At 42.5% G+C, this 14,506-nt stretch overlaps 1 protein-coding gene across 4 annotated transcripts in view; it reads right to left on the reverse strand.

Moving 5' to 3' along the window:
* The window catches only part of BMF (Bcl2 modifying factor), a 91,589-nt gene extending 77,400 nt beyond the window's left edge, over positions 1-14,189 (reverse strand). The window contains exons 1-3 of one of the 4 annotated variants that reach the window (XM_069729391.1): positions 14,058-14,093; positions 8,263-8,367; positions 2,440-2,521 (exon numbers count right to left, since the gene is read on the reverse strand). In XM_069729391.1, coding sequence (XP_069585492.1) covers positions 2,440-2,507 — 68 coding nt within the window. In that variant the 5' untranslated portion in view covers positions 2,508-2,521; positions 8,263-8,367; positions 14,058-14,093. Of the gene's footprint in view, positions 1-2,439; positions 2,522-8,262; positions 8,368-14,057 lie in introns of all 4 variants that reach the window. The other 3 variants (XM_069729399.1, XM_069729416.1, XM_069729408.1) reach the window with 3 other exon arrangements.
* Positions 14,190-14,506: the final 317 nt, after the last annotated feature.

Genomic DNA, 14,506 nt, shown 5'->3' on the forward strand with positions numbered 1-14,506 from the left:
GTGGATTGCGCCTAACGCTCCCTATGCAACTCGGCACAGCCTGAGAAACTAGCTAGCCTGAAGATAGAAAATAAGCCTACCTTGCCTCAGAGAAATACCCCAAAGGAAAAGGCAGCCCCCACATATAATGACTGTGAGTTAAGATGAAAAGACAAACGTTGAGATGAAATAGATTTAGCAAAGTGAGGCCCGACTTTCTGAACAGAGCGAGGATAGGAAAGGTAACTTTGCGGTCAACACAAAACCCTACAAAAACCACGCAAAGGGGGCAAAAAGACCCTCCGTAACGGCACGGAGGTACACCCTCTGCGTCCCAGAGCTTCCAGCAAGCAGGAAAAAACAAATAGACAAGCTGGACAGAAAAAACAGCAAACAAAATAGCAAAGCGGAACTTAGCTATGCAGAGCAGCAGGCCACAGAACGATCCAGGAGGAAACAGGTCCAATACTAGAACATTGACTGGAGGCCAGGATCAAAGCACTAGGTGGAGTTAAATAGAGCAGCACCTAACGACTTCACCACATCACCTGAGGAAGGAAACTCAGAAGCCGCAGTACCACTTTCCTCCACCAACGGAAGCTCACAGAGAGAATCAGCCGAAGTACCACTTGTGACCACAGGAGGGAGCTCTGCCACAGAATTCACAACAGACCCCAAACCTGATATCTGAAGATGGGAGCACTTTGGGTAAATGAAATATATTAGTAACTAGCTTACATTGAAGAAAAAAGCTGGCTTGTCAACTGAAATAAGTGGTCAGCCATTCCCCTTCTAGCATAACACAAATGATGTGCAGACACAAGAAACTCTGTCCTGTGTTGAACACAAGCAAAACGCGGACACTGGATCCAGGAGCAGATATATTGAGAACAGGGCACCTTTAAAGTAAACCTGTCAAGTGTCTGCTTTTATTTGCAAGGTTTATTGGTAAAAATTTAACATTGATGATATTTTATGGAAATCCCTGGAGTCCAGTGGGTGGTCCTAATCTAATATTATTATTATTATTTATTATTATTTATTGTTATAACGCCATTTATTCCATGGCGCTTTACATGTGAGGAGGGGTATACATAATAAAAACAAGTATAATAATCTTAAACAATACAAGTCATAACTGGTACAGGAGGAGTGAGGACCCTGCCCGCGAAGGCTCACAATCTACAAGGGGTGGGTGAGAATACAGTAGGTGAGGATAGAGCTGGTCATCTAATAGGGATTTACTGTTATCCATTGTGAGGCAGTGAGGGGAATCATATATACGAGGGTCGTTATGTGCCCCCCAGGATGTGCATAGAAACATATTGAACCCGCAGGAGAGCATTGTGATTACAGCCACAGCTGTGGTTACAACGCTAAATAAAAGAGACTTTGGATTGGGCCAAACAACTTGACCAAGTCAGATTTAAGAAGCTTTTATTTTTGGAGAGATCTGTGGGAAGATAATGGGATGGATCTCTCCCTCCACTTCGGGTCTTTGGTGTTGCCCATGTCTATGATTTCCATTTAAACTTTCAGGTAAGATTTGAGTCAGTGTTTGGTTTGCAAGCAGCAGAGCAGGAGGCTCTGTGTATGTCAGGTCTGTGTGAGTCTGAGCAGAGGCCAGAGCCAAGATTAAAGCAAAGCCATTACAGCACTTGTGAGTTATACGGTGGTGCAGCCGCCAATGGCACAGGCTGATGCAGACATTTCGGCTGTGAGCCGGATGATAAAGTGTAAATTTATTTTGTAAGTCAGCAAATAAAGAAATTTAAGTTGAACTTTCTTGGGGCACTCTTTCATTAAGGCAAGGACGTGAAAGCTGCTTCCTTACTCCCTATAAGTACAGTTATACAGATAAGCTTATTAGTCGTTGAGTAAAGCTTCCATTGTGGAGATTAGTACACTTTCTTTATTTGCTATTTTAGGAGGAACTGCACAGCATTTTCTGGGAAGCATTTTATAAGGTACTAATGAGCATCTAATGTAAACTTCCTACTGGTGTTAATTAGTAGGCCATAAGTATGGCTCCATGGCACTTCATTTATTTGTCAGGGTCATCAGTAAAACAGCTTGTGGGGAGGGAGAAATTTTGGAATTAATGAGTGAATTAGGAAATCTCTGTTTCAAAATAGAAGATAAATGAAGGCAGAGACTTAATTTGAAGCTCCCGTGCCAATAAAGAGGAGTAAGACTCCCATTTGGCATGTGAAATTTATATAACGAGTCTCTTCTTCTACAGCTCGAGGGCCATTGGAGCCTGCCAGGCACCAGGATAAGTATGACTGCGACCTCTGTGCTCCCTGTACCCCAAACCAAGACTAGAAAACTAATTAAAAATGACTGTTTGTTTGCAATTATGGGATTTTACTGATCAGTAATGATCACTTGAAGGCATGCCCGGATGAAGGGTCTGGGGGTAAGACACGTCTGACGTTCACAGCCTGAGTATGGACTGACCTGAATTCACCGCCTCCTACTGGCTGTTGAGTTTGGGTCAGGAAACTCTGGGTCATTCTGGACATCATGGTCCATATCTAGACTATGAACGACAGAAGTGAGAAATGGGTAGTTAGCTACCAATCATAGGGAGCGAAACTCAAGAGCTAAGGAATGAACAATTTTATCAGAAAGTTGCCAGAATACACCACTCCTCCAAGAGGGTCAGTTCTGAAAATAAAGCAGTTGTATATCATCTCACCAACTGTTAAAAAATGCCTTGAATCGAGGTGCAGATGCCAACTTCCTTGAGCATGCATGTGCCCTCAATTATGGGAGGTGAGTAAGAAGCAGCCAGGAACCTCAAAAGTATTGAGAACCTTGACGTCTAACACACAGGACCCTTCTTTAACCCAATATGTGCTGTTAAGGAGAGTCAGTGCCACCTGTACACGTTAGATGATCCATCGATTCCAGTGAAATGGCAGTTTTATGCGCCATTCATCTGATGAGTATCGGTGCCTTTATTCTGTTTGCACTCCTGTCTTATTTAATTTTACTATCTTTATATAAATTTTCCAGTGACTTCAAGTGGATATTTGACCTGTCAGAATCTGATGCCGTCCCATTAGTGGGAACAGAACTTGTGTGATTTGAATGAACTTACAAGCCCATACAACTAAGATCCGAACCTTTAGGGAAGAGATTAATAACTTTTGTGAAACATACCAAAGCAAACTTATTAATGGAAATCTGTCAGTAAGATCAATGTCCCCCACAATCACATATATGGGCAAGCAGGCCTTTGAAAGCCAAATCCATCAACACCTTCTAAATATTACTACATTCCCAAGAAATGAGCAAATAGATGTTAAGTGCTCTGGGCGTGTCAGAGCACTTAACGAACCTCTGTCTTCAAGGCTTGTTTCCTCACCCAGCACCAGCAAATTTAGCTTGATTGATTGCTCACTGTCTGATTTCCCTGAGTAGGGGAGAATGGCATTACTGTGGAAGCCATGTCTTGGTGTGGACAGTACTGCCAGGTGGAAAGGCAACACTGCTAGCTCTGTGAAGTGGGACGATAATCCATTCAGGACTAGTGTGTTAACAGTGAAGATCCTATGGAGTCATTCTAGTAAAGGTGGGTCTATAATATCTTGGCAGTAGTTTTATACCCACAATCTTGATGTCAGATTGCCTGTAAAAGGAGCTCATGCACAGAGTTGTACATGTTCCCTTCCTTAAAGGGGTTATTCCCATCTTCATAAATGGGTATTGTCAGACAGTCCTTGCAAATACAAGCAATTTTGCAATTTACTGCTTATTAAAATTTTCATCCGTTCCTGAGATATTAACACTTTTCTTTTATTTATAGCTCGTTGCCTTGGAGACCGGCCACTGCTACTAGAGAGCAAAACATTGCTCAGTGCTTACATGCTCTTTTCTATTGAGCTTGTAAACACTGTTTGAAGCTGTTCAGGATCGCTGGAGTGAACTGTTAACTCTTGTGCAATGTTTACAAGGTAGACACCAGCAGTGGTCGGTCTCCTGGGCAACAAGCAGTAATCAAAAGAAAAGTGTTACTATCTCAAGAACGGCAGCAAATTTTTTGAAGCAGTAAATGGCAAAAGTGCTTGCTTTTGCGAGCTGTATCCAGCAATAGCTATCTCTGAAGATGGAATTAATGCACTTATGTATGCCTCCGGTTTCATACATGGCAAAATCATTACACACGTGTCTTGTGTACAAAGACATTGCTTCTAGGAAAAGATTATCTCATTCTATGCAGTGTCTGTGCAATTGTACATGAAGGTCATGTGTCTCCTATCACCTTTTAGCCCAGGGCGTTTTGCAATGCTACTGATTGATTTTAACTCCTGAGTCACATCTGCAGGCCAGAACAATGCATTCAGTTGTATGCAATCTTGTGGACGGCAACAGTCATTCAACACATTAAAGGTTTACTCTCATCACAGCCTGTCATGGCCAAGAAGCAGCCCAGTGTGGCTGAACTAAGGCTACTTTCACACTAGCGTTTTTTGACGTACGTCATAATGCTACGTTTTGGAGTAAGAACGCATCCTGCAAAGTTGCCCGCAGGATGCGTTTTTCTCCATAGACTTTCATTAGCGATGCATTGCGACGTATCGCCACACGTCGCATCTGTTGTGCGATGGATGCGTCGTGTTTTGGCGGACCGTCGGCACAAAAAAAACGTTCCATCTAATGTTTTTTGGTGCGTCATTTCCGACCGCGCATGCACGGCCGGAACTCCGCCCCCTCCTCCCCGGACCTTACAATGGGGCAGCGGATGCATTTTAAAACTGCATCTGCTGCCCACATTGTTCTTTTTCTCGCAGTTTGCGTCGGTACGTTGGGCCGACGCGTGGCGACGGCCCCGTACCTACGCTAGTGTGAAAGTAGCCTAAGTCGTCTCTGTGACTTCTTTAGATATAAATGGAGTTACAGAAGCACTGAGCACTGATGCCCAGGGAGTGATACCCTTTTCATATATTTCTTCTGCAATATTACTAATGTATTTTTGGTAATTTTTAATGTATAGAGTGAAACCTGCAGCAAAACTTGTGACAAATCCATGTATAAATCGGATATTGCCACTGATCTGCTGCTGATTTTTCTCCTGATTTATTTACAGATGATTAATTGCACGCGGTTTTTCTTTGAATTGCTGTGGTTTTGCTGAGTTTTTGAACGGAAACTGAGCATAAACTCAAAGGTTTTGAGGAGTTTTTGGAGAGTTTCCACACAGTTTACACTCAGTGGTAGTGATGAGTGACCGTGCTGGGATAAGGTGTTATTGGGACATGCTCGGGTGGCAACCAAGTGATTTTGACGTGCTTGAAATATATGTTTGAGTCCTCGCGCCTCCAAGTCTCGCGGCAGTTCGACAGCAAAAACACACGCAGGGATTGCCTGATAAACAGGCAATTACTGCATGTGTTGCAGTAGTCGAACTGCCGCGAGACTTGGAGGCGCGAGGACTCAAACATATATTTCAAGCACGTCAAAATCACTTGGTTAGCACCCGAGCATGTCCCAATAACACCTTATCCCAGCACATTCACTCATCACTACTCAGCGGCTACGTGCACATGAATTTTTTTGGGGAGCAAAAACTGAGAGGAAGCTCTCCAAATCCTCCTTTATATGCACACAGTTCAGGTGGTTTCCACAGGGAAAAAGTCACCATGTGCACATAGCCAGAGTGAAAACTCTAAGGCCGGCCTCACACTCAGCATATAAAAATACGGTCCGTAATTTACGGCCGTAATACGGTGAAAAGTCCCCAAAATAGTGGTCCGTATCTCCTCCGTAGGCAGGGTGTGTCAGCGTATTTTGCGCATGGCATCCTCCGTATGTAATCCATATGGCATCCGTACTGCGAGATTTTCTCGCAGGCCTGCAAAACCGACATACGGACATACAAGGGATCCATGTGCTCAAAAAATAATAAAAACATATATACTGTCTATATATATATATATATATATATATATATATATATATATATATAATGTGTTAGTGAGACACATATATATATATATATATATATATTTATATTTCATCCAGCGCGAGATAGCTTAAAAGCCGGTAATTCAATTGCCGGCTTTTGCGATCTCCTTCAAAAACCCGACATAATATGAGACATGGTTTACATACAGTAAACCATGTCATATCCCCCTTTTTTTTTTGCATATTCCACACTACTAATGTTAGTAGTGTGTAGGTGCAAAATTTGGCCGTTCTAGCTATTAAATTAAAGGGTTAAATGGCGGAAAAAATTGGCGTGGGCTCCCGCACAATTTTCTCCGCCAGAGTAGTAAAGCCAGTGACTGAGGGCAGATATTAATAGCCTGGAGAGGGTCCATGGTTATTGGCCCCCCCTGGCTAAAAACATCTGCCCCCAGCCACCCCAGAAAAGGCACATCTGGAAGATGCGCCTATTCTGGCACTTGGCCACTCTCTTCCCATTCCCGTGTAGCGGTGGGATATGGGGTAATGAAGGGTTAATGTCACCTTGCTATTGTAAGGTGACATTAAGCCAAATTAATAATGGAGAGGCGTCAATTATGACACCTATCCATTATTAATCCAATACTAGTAAAGGGTTCAAAAAAACACACACATTATTAAAAATTAATTTAATGAAAAAATCACAAAGGTTGTTGTATTAATTTATTCTACTCTCAATCCACTCGCTGAAGACCCTCGCTCTGTGACAAAGAAAAAATAATAAACCAACAATATACATACCTTCCGAGGATCTGTAACGTCCCACGTTGTAGATCCATCTGAAGGGGGTTATTTTTTTTTTACAACCAGGAGCTCTGCTATAATGCAGCTATGCTCCTGGCTGTAAAACCCCAGCGAATGAATGGAAACTAGGTCAATGACCTATAGTTACCTTCATTCGCGGTGAGGCGCCCTCTGCTGGTTGTCCTCATATGAACTCGAGCCTGGGAACTTTTCTGAATTTTTCCCACACTCGAAGGACATCCAGCAGCATGGATGACAAGAGCCAATACGAGTCCATGGGTCCCTAAAAAAACATGTACAGCACACGGATGTACATGTACAGCACATGTTTAACATTGCAAAGTATAGGAGTAGGTTAGTAATTTACCGTAATTCTTTCTTTATCCATATTCGAAAAACACAGATGAAACACTGATGACACACTGATCCCAAACACTGATGACACACTGATCCCAAACTCTGATGAAAACGTACTATTTTATATGGATGTGTGTATAGGGAATTAGGCTACTTTCACGCTTCCATTTTTTTTAATTCGTCACAATGCGTCGGCGCGACGTATGCGTCAAAAATAGTGAAAACCGGATGCTACGCATCCAGTATTTCGAGAGATCCGCTAGACGGTTCCATCGAAAAACTGGATCTGTTGCATCGGTTTTGTCCGTTTTTACCATCCGTTTCATCCGTTTTTTTTGACGGATCTGTTTTCCATGCCTAAAAATGGGAGTCTCCCAAATGTGATTGGCTACTGGAAAATAGGGAAACCAATATATTGACTGGTTGGCTGTCTTCAGGCTGGCAGGAGTCTTGCTGGCACATTTGGGGGTGACGCCCCAGGCCAGGTTTATATAGATTTGGGGCCTGTCTGACCAATTGGCTACAAATTCCTGATTCTGAGCATGCTCAATATAAAAAAACAGATTCCAGTGCTGGATTCCGTCATACGATGTGTCACGACGGATCCTGTGTCCATAGGCTTCCATTCTAGTCAACGACATATGCCGCAGGATCCATCGCGTCACATTTTCCCGACGAAGACAAAAAACATTACATTGAATGTTTTTTCCAGACGACGGTCCGCCAAAACACGACGGATCCGTCGCACGACGGATGCAACGTGTGACCATCCGTCGCGATCTGTCGCTAATACAAGTCTATGGGAAAAAAATGGATCCTGCGGGCACATTTGCAGGATCCGTTTTTTTCCCAAAACGACGGATTGCGACGGTTCTGAAACGACGGAAGTGTTAAAGAGGCCTTAGCTACGAACTAAGGCAGTTTTACCTTATCTGACACTGGGTTCTGTGCTGCGACTAAACAGCATAGTTTGAATAAATCCTACAGAAATATTCAGATACAGCAACTTTGCTGGGGCAGCAAACAAGACACAAAAGTATATGTGGTTTTACCATGGATTGCCCAGTGTTGTGCTAATGAGAGTCACTGCCGTAAAGCCACGTATGGTTTTTCCAGCAAACTTCTGTCAAGTGTTGTAGCCGCACAGTGTAAACAGACCCATACTTAACATGGCCATACAACTTAGATAACTGTTGGCCAAAAGCTTACTCGGTCAACTGCAATCTTTCCCAAGCACATGCTCAGCTCGGCTGAGAGTCTATGTGTGTTCTATGGTAGGCCGCTGCCAGAATCATCCGGTAGCAGCTCATCAACCTGCAAGAGAAAAATGATCAGGAGAATTAAATCAAAGCCAATTCTTATCTCCTCTGGAAGATTCAGGAGGCCGTCATACATCTTTCTGAAAACAGCTGGTTCACTATGTTGGCCTTCATACCCGCCAGTGGAGTTGGTGCGAAATGACCCTTTCTAGTGGCCATGCCGGTGGTTGCTGGAGGGCAGCCCCGAGAACTGCCTCATAACTTTGATATGGGGGCCTAGTATGATGTCACCATTGTGGCGAGACAAATAAGTGGTGCCACGCCAGGCCTGCAAATAAAAAGAGGAGCCATGGATGCCACCAGGTAAGAGCCGATTCTCGTGGCTCCAGTCCAGTGGCCACTGCTCCTGCGAATAAGTTGGCACTAACTTTACTCACGAGCACTACAAAAAGTCTCTTGCCTTGGATTTTGAAGTGGATGCCTTCATTGTCTACATCCAGCAAATGTAAACTTGTCCCAGTCATATGCCTCTCCCGTAGGTGCATGGTTCATTACAGAACAGTAATCAGATCTCTCTACCACATGTACAGGCCAGATACACTATCCTTGTGAGTAAACAGTCAGGCTGTGTTCACATGTAGCGTAAATGTTGCGCTATTTCTTTTCTAATGCTTATTATCTGCATGCTTTCTGCAATAAAAATCTTCCGTGGTTATTGCTCCTTTGCTTTGTCTTTAGATGTGTTTACCCCTTTAATTCATGTGCCTTTGAAGAAGTGTTTTTTGATAGAAAAGTTCTGATTTTGCACTAACGCACACATTTTTTTCAGGCTGCCCACAAAAGACAATAGTGAAAAAAAAGCACCAAAATTGCACACTTGAGGAGTTTTTGTGAAATCACATCCCTTTTGTTTGGATTGTTAAATGCAATAGATTGCGTAAAAAGAATACAGCTGGAAAAAATATTTCAGAACTTACACTACGTGTGTACATGACGTAAAAGTTCCCACACAATAACCAGAAGCAGAGATCTTAAAAAACAGCAAGAAATTGCTAAACCTGGGGCAGATTTATCACAACTGTGTGTTACCCATAGCAACCAATCACTGTGTAGCTTTCATTTTATAAAGAGGTGTTGGTTGCTACGGGCGACAAGAATGTTTTCTTCTTTTAGACTTTTTTGATAACCAAGGCCGAATAGTAAAAAGTTGCAGAAATATTTACTAGACAGTAAATATGCTTAGTCTCTGAATCTGGAGTGTCCTTTAATGTATTTCAGATGTGAATCCATCTTGTTTTTTTTGCCTTCCATGATTTCTCTAACGTCATTATTTTAGCTACTTCCTACTTTCATTTTGGTGACGTCCCCCCACCCTCATGTATTTTCTTTGTTATTTACTTCTCTAAGTTGTGACCGCGATGCAAGTCCAAGCAATGTTGTGAAAGTAGTACTCTATGTTGTGCAGCATTGCATTGTGGGAGTTAACATGTCAGCTCGGCGCTGCTGAGTCATGTTTGGAGGCTGAAAGCAGAACACGCTTGTGAGAGCAGCTGATCACTAACAAAAACATCAGCAATGAAGCCTCCTCTATACTTCCCTTCATTGTTTCTTTCTTGTTTCCAAAAATAAGTCCCTTGTCCCGGAGTCTCCAGTAAAGAGTACATATTTCATCAAAAACATCTAATTTCGGAAGTCTAATTGAGAAATTTCCTATTTTAAAAGTTCATGGAGAACCAAACATGGCGTGCAGCGCCACCACAGGTGAAATGAAGCATTAAAGAGTTCTTAGTGAGGTGCTACTCAAACAACCTGGGTCCTTCAGAATCAGGCTGGATTCACACATTTATGTGTCACGGTCTGACTAAACAGACCAGCCACAGGTCCGCTGACCAAAACTCAACTGTCTCGTAAGCATAAATGAGGCTGTCAAGTTCGGGTCAGGAGACCAGTAGCCAGCCGATGAGTCACGGACTGTACTCGGACCATGATACATGAATGTTTGGATCCGAGATTTATGATTCCAGTATGGACCATAATGTCTGGATCTGCCAAAAGTCTCCATACCTGAACTAAACAGACTCATATATGAGTAAGGGGCCGTTGACTTTTGGTCAGGAGACTTGCAAGGGGTCTGTACTTGGACAGTGAATGTTGAACATGTGAAACCGGCCTCAGTTCCAGATAAGGTTGGATTCACATATCCATAAGGGCCTGCTGCGGATCTGCTGACCGAAACGTAACTGTCTTATAAATGCCTTGAGGCCGTTGATATCGGGTCAGGAGCCCCTCAGCCAATCTGGGAACCACAGACCGTGATACATATATGTATGAACACAGCCTAAAGCTGATTTCACACTTCTGACATTCACAGTCTGAGTACGGACAATGAATTCTGGACCAGCCATGGGTTTACATAGCAGAACTCAACAGCCTCATGTATGTCTATGAGGCTCTTGAGCTTTTGTCATGAGACCCACGGGGAATCTGTACTTGGAAAGTAAATTTCAAACACGTGAAAGAGGCCTTAGAGAGTTCTCCACTTCAGATAAGAACAGATTAACACATCTGAGTTTCACAGTACGAGTACGGACCAGCTGTGGGTCTGCAGACCCAAACTTGACAGCTTCATATATACCTATAAAACTGTCAGTGACAGGTTACGACGAGTCCCTCTGCTGACCCGTGCATCGCTTTTCATACTCTCATGATGAAACACAAATGTGTGAATCAGACCTAAAGTTACTCATATATCTTAGCTGTCGGCAGACTAAGCATCCAGCCAACTATCTCTCTTGACTCTCCCATACACATGACTCAGTGGGATAAGCTGCTGGTAGATGCCCCCGGACGGTGGCTTTTCTCAAAGGGAGAACAAAATAACTGGGTGCTTGGATACATACTGCCGATCCTTCTCATGAAGAGTCAGAAGCCCCCATATATATTAGATGGTTTACCTTTCCCAATGTATGATATGGAGGGTTCAGACAACGGTAATCTAATTTGTATGGAGCCTTAAGACATAAGATGGACTGTTTTCTATTTATTAAGAATTCTCTCATAGCGTCTTTAAAAATTAAAAGAAGCTGACATGAGAAATGCAGGGTTAAAAGCTATCGACCTATCATGATGTGTACTCAACTCTTTCTGCACACCAGAGAAGAGAACTGAGAATGTCATAGGATGTGAATAATGACATCATCATTGCCAGTGTGATGACATCACTTAGGAGATTTGCTAAAAATAACTTTCTATCTGTCAAGCAAACTCTAGTAAGCCAACATCTTTACCTTGGGATTACCATCACGTTAAGGCAGATCAGAAAACATAAAGTTACTGATTAGTGAGTGACTGTCACTTTTACTTGCTAATCTAGAAACATTCTAATAACGACAAAAAGAATTCGGCAAAGATGTCAAAGAGGTTTTAGGAAATTTGTGAAACTGACTTCTTAAAAGATGTTCTTTCACCAGGACCTCCTCCATTTACCACTGCTCCATTGATTCCAGAACAGTTTTTCTTTTTCTTCTGTGTCCCACCATTCCAAAGTTCTGCCCCCATGTAATTTAGACGCAAAATTTCCCTTCAACCAACTAGGAGTGTATCACAAAACTTCCCTGTGGGTGCGGCTGTGTTTCGATTGTCCAGCCTCATAGGAGAAAAGGAAAGCAAACGCCCACAGGGACGTTTTGCATTATCGGCCCAGTTGGTTGAAGAGAAAATTTGCATCTTGGGATAGAATTTTATAACGGAGGGGCACAGAAGAAAAAACGTTCCAGAATCAGTGGAACAGTGGCAATTGGAGGAGGTACTCCATTTAAATAAAACATCTAGTAAAAGGGTCTTCTTTATGTTTCTATTCGCAACCTTGTCAACATAACTTGAGTCGTAGATTTAGTGGTGGTCCAACAGCTTCTAACCCCAAATCGGTAGACTCAAAACTCTTCCTAAGTCAATAGAGAGATCTGTGGCATAATTTGAAGGCTACAAATTCTTAGGTTGATGGGTCATAGAAGAAGAATGAGTGGGTTTGTTTGTTTGTTCTTTCTAGCTATTCTGGGGTTCTCAGTGACTGGACCCATACAATTTTTACGTATGTCCCATGCCATGTAAGCAACAAAATCTGAACAAAGGAGCATATGCCACATACATTACAGCTACAGGTTTATTGGTAGCACTGGTAACTTTCTATGTTCACTGCTACATTACTGTCTGTACTGGTTGATCGTATAATCCCCGTTCACCGCCTGCATTTAGTGCATGGCAAATCATCACGATCAGCTGCTATGAGATCAAAACCAGATGTGCGGTTAACAGCTGCCTGGTGTAGAGTAGATACAGCTGATTTGAGCCTGACATCTGCTGCTTGTTTTTCCTTGGCAGTGGGTCACTTCTGCTGGCATTACTTACCCATATGTGTGCACATAGCAGAACTGGCACGGTGAAAGATCAAAATCCACCAATATGTTTACTGGTCAACAATCAGTAGAAAATTTCACAAAGCACTACAAAATATCTCATAATTAATGTCACGATTGTATGATTGCTTACAATCATTTCTGTCTTAAGACTTGCTCTTTTTTTTTTTCTGAAGACCAACTTGACCTGCTTGCTTATACTGGGCAGCTGGTACCTTTCTATTCACATTACCCATTGTAAGAAACCATTTCTACAATACCGAGGTGGAAAGGAGTAAATTAAGTATGTATTAGGATTAATTACATCATTTCCATCACCTAATAAAAGATCCTTAACTATTGGATGTGCTGACGGTCGAAAAATTGTCAACCCATCATGATAGGTATAAGAAATCCTTTCTGATCTGTAGAGGCGGAGAAAATCAAGAAAGTCCTTGGATGTGATTAATGACATCATCATTACAAGTGTGAGGACATCACCTAATATGAGATTCTTAGCTGCTGGTCATGCTGAGGGTTAAAAACTGTAAACCGATCCTGATAGGTACAACAAACACTTTATGTGTCCCAAGGTAGGAGAGGACTAAGATAGTCCTGGGATGTGATTCATGACACTGTGATTTGCAGTATAGGACATCAACAAGTAAGAGGTCCTGAGTTGTTGGATGGGCTGATGGTCAAAACCAGTCAACCCATCAAGATAGATGTAGCAAACTCTATCTACACCTTTCAGGTGGAGAAAACTGGGAATATCTTGAGATGCCAATAATGATACCATCACCCTAAGAGATGAAATTGTTGAGTGAACTGAGAAAAAGAAGTTACAGTAACTTCTATTAAAACTCTCTTGAAGTTTCACTGTCCAATCACCCAACCACTCTAGTCGGTAAGAATAATAATGAAAGTCACACAATAAGTCAACAGCTTTCCAGAAAGTTATTTTATCAAACAAACCCCCTCTATATAAAGTTTCCTTATTGGTAAACTGTGCCAAGTCTAATTATGCATGAACTGCCTGGTGATAGCCTTCCAAGACCCTATAAATCACAGTAAGTCAACACAACCATTTAAAGTACAGAAAAAGCAGTTATAGGATGAGGTTTAGAAAATGCTTAGCACTTGTGACAACACCATCAGCCCCACTATCTCAATTGTGTTGTCACAAAGACCATTGCTCCAAGTACACTGATTTTACAAGGACCCTTTTCCCACCACTGAAGAGTTTACAAAAACTACCAGCTGCCCTGGTTCCAGAACTAATACAGTATAAAGCCCCCTCCCCACAATTCCTGATCAGGTGTAAAGCAGAAAGCTTGCACAGAGTACTCACTCCTGAGAGTCTCCCTCCTGGTAGCTGAGAATTGTGTTCATTAAAGTGCATGTAAGTGCACAGAGCTGTGTCTGCTGCCGGGGAGGGACAGGCTGTGATTGGCAGGAGGAGCAGTCACTTCTACATCAACACATCTCCCCCACTGTGTCCTGGATACTCGCCGCCTTCCCTCCAGTCATTGTGTCCTGTACATTGTGTATGTAACCAGCCTTATCCAATAACAATGTGGTTTACAGTCATTATGTCCTACCCACTGCCTTCTCTGTCCCAGTAATATGAGGATACTTTCCTCTCGCTCTATGTCTCACATACAGCACCCTCCTTCAGCGACTGCTGCGTTAAATATTGTTTATATGGTCACGTTCCTATTCATGTTCATTCGGATGTAACCAAGCTGATTTGTAACTCTTAGGAGTGGCATACTCACATAATGTAGTAGATTTACCAAA

Source organism: Ranitomeya imitator, chromosome 1 (genome assembly GCF_032444005.1).
Source record: "Ranitomeya imitator isolate aRanImi1 chromosome 1, aRanImi1.pri, whole genome shotgun sequence".
Taxonomy (NCBI): domain Eukaryota; kingdom Metazoa; phylum Chordata; class Amphibia; order Anura; family Dendrobatidae; genus Ranitomeya; species Ranitomeya imitator.